The sequence below is a fragment of the Bombina bombina genome, chromosome 6 (genome assembly GCF_027579735.1).
Source record: "Bombina bombina isolate aBomBom1 chromosome 6, aBomBom1.pri, whole genome shotgun sequence".
NCBI lineage: Eukaryota > Metazoa > Chordata > Amphibia > Anura > Bombinatoridae > Bombina > Bombina bombina.
This window is the reverse complement of record NC_069504.1, coordinates 1,084,531,670-1,084,542,333: the sequence shown is the minus strand read 5'-3', so window position 1 is coordinate 1,084,542,333 and position 10,664 is coordinate 1,084,531,670. Positions and strand designations below refer to the sequence as shown.

Below are 10,664 nucleotides of genomic sequence, written 5' to 3'. Positions count from 1 at the left end.
CTACTAGGGACGGTGCAAATATTTAGCAACATTCAAACAAATGAAACAAATTTAACACATTCGTTTGTTCGTTTTCAATTTTGAATGTTTGTACAACATTCTAACATTCATTTAATGTAAACAGTATTCTTAATGCTGTATTTAAGTGTAATATTCAATTAGAATTTTTCTAATAATTCGATTTGAGTTATGCAATATTCAAATTTAAAAATTTGAATCAATATATTTGTAATAGTATTGCTAATGCTCTCTTTGAACGTAATATTCAAATTTTGCAATATTGGAAATAGAAAAATTAAAATCAACATATTTGTATCTATTATGTATCAATTTACATATATCTAGATTACGAGTTTTGCGCTATAGAGGGTGCGAAACGAACGCAACAAAAGTTGCGTTATTTCACCCTCCATAGCACTGCCATTACAAGTTTCTGAAAAGCCGCCTTGTGCGATAAGCTCCATACCGCACAAAAGCCAAGGGCTGCTTTGACGTGCTCGTGCACGCTTTCCCCATAGACATCAATGGGGAGAAAGTGTTACAAAAAACTAACACCTGCGATCGCGGAATGAAAAGCTCCATTGATGAAAAAAAAAGTTAAGTTTAAACCTAACACCCTAACATAAACCCCAACTCTAAACACCCCTAATCTGCCACCCCCGATATCGCCGACACCTAAATAAAGTTATTAACCCTTAATCTGCCACCCCGACATCGCCGACACCTAAATAAAATTATTAGCCCCTAATCTGTAGCTCCCGACATCACCGCCACTAATTAAAGCTATTAACCCCTATTCTGCCGCTCCACGACATTGCCGCCACTATAATAAAGTTATTAACCCCTATTCCCCTGCACCCCAACATCGCCCACACTATAATAAAGCTATTAACCCCTATTCCGCCGCTACCTGACATCGCCGCCACTAAATAAAGTTATGAACCCCTAAACCTCTGGCCTCCCACATCACAGCCACTAAATAAACCTATTAACCCCTAAACTGCCAGCCCCCCACATCGCAAAAAACTAAATTAACCCCTAAACCTAACAACCCCCTAACTTTAAATTAAAATTACAATATCCCTATCTTAAAATAAATAAAAACTTACCTGTGAAATAAAAAAAAACTAAGTTTAAACTAACAATTAAAGGGACAGTCTAGTCCAAAACAAACTTTCATTATTCAGATAGAGAATGTAATTTTAAACAATTTTCCCATTTACTTATTTCACCAATTTTGCTTTGTTCTCTTTGTATTCTTAGTTGAAAGCTAAATCTAGGAGGTTCATATGCTAATTTCTAAGCCCTTGAAGGCCGCCTCTTAGCTCAGGGCATTTTGACAGTTTTTCACCACTAGAGGGTGTTAGTTCATGTGTTTCATATAGATAACACTGTGCTCATGCACGTGGAGTTACCTAGGAGCCCGCACTGATTGGCTAAAATGCAAGTCTGTCAAAAGAACTGAAATAAGGGGCAGTTTGCAGAGGTTTAGCTACAAGGTAATCACAGAGGTAAAACATATATTATTATAACTGTGTTGGTTATGCAAAACTAGGGAATGGGTAATAAAGGGATTATCTATCTTTTAAAACAATAAATATTCTGGTGTAGACTGTCCCTTTAACCTAACATAACCATTATACTAAACTATTATGCTAAAATAAAATAACTACCAATTAAAAAAACTAAATTACACATAAAAAAGCTAACACTACTAAAAAAAATAGGTCTAAAATTACATAAAATAAAAAATACTAAATTAGGAAAAATAGCAAACACTGAATTAGGAAAAATAACAAAAGAAATTATCAAAAAACAAACAAACAATTACACCTAATCTAATAGCCCTATAAAAATAAAAAGCCCCCCAAAATAAAAACACCCACTAGCCTACAATTAACTATCAATAGCCCTTAAAAGGGCCTTTTGTAGGGCATTGCCCTAAAGAAATCAGCTATTTTTCCTGTAAAAAAAACAAAGGACCCCCCAACAGTAAAACCCACCACCCAACCAACCTCCAAAATAAAAAAAACCTAACTCTAACAAAAACCTAAGCTACCCATTGCCCTGAAAAGGGCATTTGTATGGGCATTGCCCATAAAAGGGCATTCAGCTCTTTTACATTGCCCTGAAAAGGGCATTCAGCTCTTTTACATAAAGCCCAAACCATAATCTAAAAAAAAAACTCACCCAAAAAAAGTTAAAAAAAAAACCTAACACTAACCCCTGAAGATCCACTCACAGTTTCTGAAGTCCGGACATCCAGGTGGTGAGAAGTCTTCATCCAGGTGGCAAGGTCCTCATCCATCCAGGCGGCATCTTCTATCTTTATCCAGGCAGTGTCTTCTATCTTCATCCCGGCGGCGCAGAGCGGGTCCATCCTTGAAGACATCCAGGGCGGAGCGTCTTCTTCATAGGTCACCACCGTACACTGGATCTTCAATGCAAGGCAGCCTTTTCAAAATGGCGTCCCTTGCATTCCTATTGGCTGATTTGATTTTTGAAATTCAAATCAGCCAATAGGATGAGAGCTACTGAAATTCTATTGGTTGATTTGAATAGCCAATAGAATTTCAATAGCTCTCATCCTATTGGCTGATTTGAATTTCAAGAATCAAATAAGGGATTAAGAGTTTGCTTTTTAGCCTTTGTAGGGAGCAGGGGGCAAGTAGTGTTTAATGTCCTTTTAATGTTGTATAGGTAGGTTTTAGGGTGGCATTGGATATGCAATTCTAATTTTAGGGCCCTTATAAATGTATAAGTACATATCCTGATGGCTTCCATGGAACTCATTTTTACTTATCCAAGAAAGCCGACAGTATAGCCAATCCCACTCTGTACTTCCTGCCCTATAGATACATAGCACAGCATGACCCCATGACTCTGCTTTAGCCAGTGTTAGAAGTGAATCATTGGTCACTCAATCACACACTCTTCTTTTTCTTATTAGACATGTGTATTCGTTTTCAGATTAATGTAAAAAGGGAAATGTATCCATATTCATTGTATCTGTCCAACAATTATAAAAAAGTGACCCCTTTAATGAAAAAAATGAGCAAAACAAATGCATGGGAAGCATTTAGTTGACTTGTTTGTGTGGTTAAAACCATTACTCTAAAGGTGAGAAAGGCTTCGAAAGTTTAAATTTACACTCTTCCATAATAATGTAACAATGTCCTTGTTAGTTGATTGATTTCTGTGTCAGTCAATTGTTCATGGCTAGGCCTGACCCCACTTTTTTTGTCCTGTTGATGGCTTGTAGCAGTAACACTAGCTACTACTTTAATATTATTTAAGTTTAAGCTGCTACCCTGCTGCTCCACTGCTGCCATGAAGGCAAATGGATTTCTCTGAACAAATTAATTCTGAACGACTCCCTTAAAGAATATGGGACAAAACAAAATCTTTTTTATGTTTGTATGTTACGTTTTTTTTTTTGTCTCTGCACATCTACTTCTTATCGTTTATTTCTAAACCACCACACTATTTGTAGTGAATGGTCATGAGTGTGTGGTGTGCAAAATAGCACTAATTCATGGTAAAAAAAGAAGTACAGATACATACTATGGGGCCGATTTAACATGCTGCCAATGCAACTGTTTTCGCGTGAGCCGTCAGGCTCGCTGGAAACTTAAGTTAAGAAGCAGCGGTCTTAAGAACGCTGCTTCTTAACTTATCCAACACTTCTGAAGTGGCGGACAGTGATCATCCTGATCAGATACGATCAGTATTATTGACACCCCCTGCTAGCGGACGATTGGCCGCAAATCTGTAGGGGACAGCATTGCACAAGCATTTCACCAGAAATGCTTGTGCAATTTTAAATGCCGACATCGTATCATGTCTGCCCGCACCTTAATAAATCAACCCCTATGGGGTAGATTTATCAAGCAGCCTAAGACTGCTGCTCCTTAACTCATCTGCCACCTCTGATTGACACCCCTTCCAGCGACTGATTAGCCGTGAATGTGCTGGGGGTGGCATTGCACAAGCATTTTACCAGAAATGCTTGTGCAATGTTAAATGCCGACAGCAATGTCAGGTGGACCCGATTCGCCACAGCGAATCATGTCCACCTGACGCTTTATAATTCAGCCCCAATGAGTACAGGAGAAGAGCTTACAATCACAAATATGCTGTATTGTTGCTCGACCTAACGCACCAAAGTTAGCTGCAAGGGGTTTTCAATTGCTATTAAATTTTTTGTTCTCAGTGTGTTTATAGTGTTCTAGTGAAAATATCATTCCGTAGTATTTGAGGAGCACAGGAGAGCTTTTTGCTATCTATTTATTTATGGGGTCACCAGTGACAGTAAAAAAATAAAAAAAATAGCTAGATTCAGTATGTAAGTACACACTTACATGGGCTCTAAAACTACACTTATAGAGCAAATTTCAAACTCAAATCTACTTATACAACATCAACACAGTAAACTGATTGAACTTCATTGCTGCAAAAAGGTTAACTGTCCCTTTAATGAATATTCGAGGATATTCTTTTATAGGGATTTCTTTTTCTAGAATTTTCCTTCCCTGCATTATTTGTTTTGTTAAAACGAATGTAAATGTTTCAAAGTTACAGGTGAAAAGTTCAGCTGTACCTACATACTTACGTTTAAAGTGTAACATACTTAACGCGCTCTGGAGAGCGCTCTATCCCGATCATCTTCTTGTCAGAACCCTGGGCTTGCTAACAAGAGGCTTAGCGCATTTGACTCCCAGGACCTGCACTACAAAAGAGGATCGGGTTATCGCGCTCTCCAGAGCGCATTTAGGTAAGTATTTTACTCTTTTAAAGTAATTTAAAGTAAAAAAAAAAATCTTTAAATTTTGTTGGTGCATTCATTCAGATATTCGTTTTTGTTTATGAAAAAGAATATCCGAATTTCGGTTTAAATGTACATTTATCCCTAATGATCAATCTGAATCATATGTATAATTGCTTTACAGCGGTTTCTTTGTAATTATGCTCACCTTCAGGCAATATGCAGCAGAGATGGATGAATTTCTGAATTTGGGCATTTGAATGGTAGCAAGAACATTCCCTTTAATATTTTTCTGCCATTCAAATGTTTCTATAGAATGGATGGTAAGAATTGTATGGTAAAGTCTGACCATTGATTCCAATAAACTCATGAAGATAAACATTTGAATGTTCATAAAGAAATATCTTACATTTGTTACTTTTTTTCATACTTTGTTTTATTTTGCTTGTCATTTTTTAAGCAGATCAGTGGATTTATAGAAGAAAAGTTTTTTTTTTTTTTTTTAAAAAAAAGGCTTAGATTACATGTGAAGCGCAATAATATTAGCGCCATTGTTGAGCTCTAACACTGCTCAAGTTAGACGAGTGCTTTTATTTTTGCACCCATATCACAAGTTACAATTAAAATGGTTAGCAAAAGCCTTGTATGTGCTAACATCTAGCAATTGGATAGTACAGCCACGCTAAATCCCTAACCTAACAGACTTCTATGGGATGCTGTACAAAACTCATGCCCTGGTTTTCGCTTGAGTGCTAAACTGTTCCAAAACAGCAATGAAGTTCACTAAGGGGACAATTTATTAATGTGCTAGTGGACATGATATGATGTAGCGTATCTTGTCCGCCCCTCATCGATAAATGCAAACAGCATACCGCAATGCCATGCCCTGCAGATTTGCAGCCAATAAGCCACTAGCAGGGGGTGCCAATCAGCCAGATCGTATAGGATTGCTGTCCGCGGCCTCAAAGCAGGTGGACAAGTTATGGAAACTTCTGTTTCCGGCAAGCCTGAAGGCTTGCGTGAAAACAGGGGCATCAAACTCCATTCGGAGCTTGATAATTCGGCCTCTATGTGTGAAATAATTTAATAATACAGAGCATTTTATGGTTTACATCATAGTATCTGTTTAAAAAGTTTAAAAATATTCTACATCATATTGATATGTTTAGCTTCTCTTCCATAAGACATAAACTACAGGGAGTGCAGAATTATTAGGCAAGTTGTATTTTTGAGGATTAATTTTATTATTGAACAACAACCATGTTCTCAATGAACCCAAAAAACTCATTAATATCAAAGCTGAATATTTTTGGAAGTAGTTTTTAGTTTTTTTTTCAGTTTTAGCTATTTTAGGGGGATATCTATGTATGCAGGTGACTATTACTGTGCATAATTATTAGGCAACTTAACAAAAAACAAATATATACCCATTTCAATTATTTATTTTTACCAGTGAAACCAATATAACATCTCAACATTCACAAATATACATTTCTGACATTCAAAAACAAAACAAAAACAAATCAGTGACCAATATAGCCACCTTTCTTTGCAAGGACACTCAAAAGCCTGCCATCCATGGATTCTGTCAGTGTTTTGATCTGTTCACCATCAACATTGCGTGCAGCAGCAACCACAGCCTCCCAGACACTATTCAGAGAGGTGTACTGTTTTCCCTCCTTGTGAATCTCACATTTGATGATGGACCACAGGTTCTCAATGTGGTTCAGATCAGGTGAACAAGGAGGCCATGTCATTAGATTTTCTTCTTTTATACCCTTTCTTGCCAGCCACGCTGTGGAGTACTTGGACGCGTGTGATGGAGCATTGTCCTGCATGAAAATCATGTTTTTCTTGAAGGATGCAGACTTCTTCCTGTACCACTGCTTGAAGAAGGTGTCTTCTAGAAACTGGCAGTAGGACTGGGAGTTGAGCTTGACTCCATCCTCAACCCGAAAAGGCCCCACAAGCTCATCTTTGATGATACCAGCCCAAACCAGTACTCCACCTCCACCTTGCTGGCGTCTGAGTCGGACTGGAGCTCTCTGCCCTTTACCAATCCAGCCACGGGCCCATCCATCTGGCCCATCAAGACTCACTCTCATTTCATCAGTCCATAAAACCTTAGAAAAATCAGTCTTGAGATATTTCTTGGCCCACTCTTGAAGTTTCAGCTTGTGTGTCTTGTTCAGTGGTGGTCGTCTTTCAGCCTTTCTTACCTTGGCCATGTCTCTGAGTATTGCAGACCTTGTGCTTTTGGGCACTCCAGTGATGTTGCAGCTCTGAAATATGGCCAAACTGGTGGCAAGTGGCATCTTGGCAGCTGCACGCTTGACTTTTCTCAGTTCATGGGCAGTTATTTTGCGCCTTGGTTTTTCCACACGCTTCTTGCGACCCTGTTGACTATTTTGAATGAAACGCTTGATTGTTCGATGATCACGCTTCAGAAGCTTTGCAATTTTAAGAGTGCTGCATCCCTCTGCAAGATATCTCACTATTTTTTACTTTTCTGAGCCTGTCAAGTCCTTCTTTTGACCCATTTTGCCAAAGGAAAGGAAGTTGCCTAATAATTATGCACACCTGATATAGGGTGTTGATGTCATTAGACCACACCCCTTCTCATTACAGAGATGCACATCACCTAATATGCTTAATTGGTAGTAGGCTTTCGAGCCTATACATCTTGGAGTAAGACAACATGCATAAAGAGGATGATGTGGTCAAAATACTAATTTGCCTAATAATTCTGCACTCCCTGTATATTCTATAAACAACCTACAGAGCTACTCATCCTTTTTGGCTCCTGCCACATACAGTTGCAAGTATTTTCCCAAGATGTCTTTCTGCCTCCTTCTCATTTGCACACATTACGTTAAATCGCTCTACTTCAAAGAAGCTTAAAAGTCAGTCAATTAACGCTAATCCTCTATTGATAGCATCTTTTTAACCATCCATTCCCCTCAACCTTGTATCTGCAATCGGGGCCCTGAGCAAAGCAGTGAAAGATGGGGATTGTTTTATCTGTTTCTGCTTCTGAGTTTTCAAATTTACTTTTACTATTAAAGGGACATAAAACTCAGTTTTATTTGAGTTAAAGGGACACTCAAGTCAAAATTAAACTTTCATGATTCAGATAGAGCAGGCAGTTGTAAACAACTTTCCAATTTACTTCCATTAACATAATGGACACAGTCTTTTTATATTTACACTTTGAGTCACCAGCACCTACTGAGCATGTGCAAGAATTCATAGAATATACGTATGTGCATTTGTGATTGGCTGATGGCTGTCACATGATACAGGGGGAGTGGAAATAGACATAACTTTGAAATTTGTCAGAAAAAAAAATACTATTGCATTGTTTTTTTACCACGTATTTGTATATTATGCAAATCTACTGCATTTACTGGTCCTTAAAGGGACATGAAACCCAATTTTTTTCTTTCATGATTTAGAAAGAGCATACAATTATAAACAACTTTCTAATTTACTTCTATTATCTATTTTGCTTCATTCTCTTGATATTCTTTGCTGAAAAGCATATCTAGATATGCTTAGTAGCTGCTGTTTGGTAGCTGCACATAGATGCCTCCTGTGATTGGTTCACCGTGTGCATTGCTATTTCTTCATTAAAGGATATCTAAAGAATGAAGCAAATTAGGTAATAGCAGTAAATTGGAATGTTGTTTAAAATTGTATTCTCTATCTGAATCATGAAAGAAAATGTTTGGGTATAGTGTCCCTTTAAATAGACATTTGCATTTGGACAAATGTAATAACTCATTTGTCATATTCTTGCGTTCATCCAATGATAGGTTCATTCAAAGGTTACCTGCTCTAAAGTTGGTGGTCAATTAGTGAGGAAAATTCCAGAATGCATCAAACGGTTTCAAATAAAAAAGGTGTGCACTGCTCCCCTTTGTCTAAAGTAAATTTTGAATTAGAGTGTTCTTTTTTTAATGTAATCTATATACAATATATGGAACATCTGTGTGTTTGTGATTTGACATACATTAAAAAAAAACATATATATATAAATAAATGTTTGACTTAGGGATTTTAATGTGTTTGTCTACTTCTCCTTACAGAATCCAAAAAGAAAAAAAAGGAAGGAAAAAAGCAAGAAAAGTTGATGGATTGAGCCAAACAGACTGAGATTGTGAAGAGCACATGACCTGGTGGCGTCTGCACTTGAGGGATAGCTTAAAAAAAAAAAATTCTACCTAGGCCTTCTTAACTGATGTCCTAGCCTAGCTGTAGGATAGCAGAATGAGAACATTTCTTTCGATACGTTAGTAGGTTTGTTTGGTTATGGGGTAATATTTTTTTAACTGTAACACTGTGTTAAGCAACATTAAAGAAAATGGTATTTACATTCATTAGATGTGTACATAGCAAAATGGAGTGTGTAATAAACATAGGGTTTCTGAAAAAAGGCTCTTTGGGAAGAAGAAGATCTTGTATATAGCATCTTCATGTTACTGTAATCAGTCCACAGTGATTAAGGAAACCACACTAGATTCAATACCAAATATGCTTTGAAAATTATTTAGATCAGACACCCAGGGGAAAAAAATGCGTAAGCTATTTTATTTTTATCGTAGGGTAATTCCAAGAATTTGTATGGATGCCTTAATCTTTTCCAAGTGTAATTGGGTTCCATTCTCTTTTTTAGTTATTTTAATAGTAACTTCTAACTAAAACGTTCTGCCACTGATATCCATATAGGAGTATTTCATAAATACATATATCAGCTCTAAAAAAATGCACATTGAACCCTCCTAAATGGTTTTCTTTTGTCTTCTTAAATAGTGTGTGTTTTAAGAAACAGCATAACAATAATAATATATATAATTCTACTGTTAAAGCAACATTGTACTCAAATATTTCCCATCCTCCAAGGAAGAGATGCATTGAAATAGGTTGAAACAATGTTTTTGCCTGAAATTAATGTGCAAATTCTAATTGGCTGATAGATACAAGGAGCATTTGTACCTGTCAGCCAATAAGCATTATTAGGAAGTACAGAACGGATACTGCTGTATTAGTTTCAAAATAAATTTAATTAGAGCTTTCAGGCAAAAAAAATTAAAAAAATATATACTCAAATAATACGCTTGCAATGAATGACATTTTTTTTAGTACAATGTCCTCTTAATTATGGTAAACAGCAGTGTTTCTGAACTCCAGCTGCCAAGTACCAGTAACAGGCCAGAATGAAAGGTTTTCCCTATCTGAACATGGGAGTCAATCAGAACGATCAATCTACTGAATAGCCCTACAAGGGAATTTCTACAAATCTGGTTTGTAAGAGGTACTTGAGAACTCAAGATGAGAAACAAAGAATGTTAAAACCCGATGGAAGGTCGTATTATTTTTCAATGGTTCATGAAAGTGCTGAGTGACTCTGCGTGAAAATTCCATTTCATCAAGGTGCAATTATGTTCCCGTTTGATACATTTCTCCCTAAGAGAACTTGATCTTACTGATTCAGCTGTAAAATGAACAAATATAGAATAATATTATACTAAACAACGACTGCGTCCTAACATTGTAAAGGTGTTGTTTATCCAGAGTTGTCAGTGTATAATCAACTTGCTTAGTGGAATAAATACATTAAATAAACTAATAAAGAAAACAAGATATATTTCTTATCATTTAACATTTGATGGCATTTGTTTTAAACATAACATTTTAATTATTTTTTCACCACTAGTTTATAGGCCTTGATCATTATATTTTCTTTTCTATTGAGCCAGCACACAAAGCTAACTTTTTATGTTTTTATATGCCTGTCTGACTGTCTTTATATGGCCGTCTGACTGTCTGTCTTTATATGCCTATCTCACTTTCTGTCTGTATATTACTGTCTGTTTTTTTATATGTCTGTCTTACTGTC

General features: G+C 36.6%; 1 protein-coding gene across 1 annotated transcript in view; it reads left to right on the top strand.

Moving 5' to 3' along the window:
- Positions 1 to 10,406, top strand: part of PTN (pleiotrophin) — a 265,024-nt gene extending 254,618 nt beyond the window's left edge. Inside the window, exon 5 of the mRNA XM_053718989.1 lies at positions 8,854 to 10,406. Within this exon, the coding sequence (XP_053574964.1) occupies positions 8,854 to 8,906 (53 nt within the window). The 3' untranslated portion in view covers positions 8,907 to 10,406. The remainder of the gene's footprint in view (positions 1 to 8,853) is intronic.
- The last annotated feature ends 258 nt before the right edge of the window (positions 10,407 to 10,664 follow it).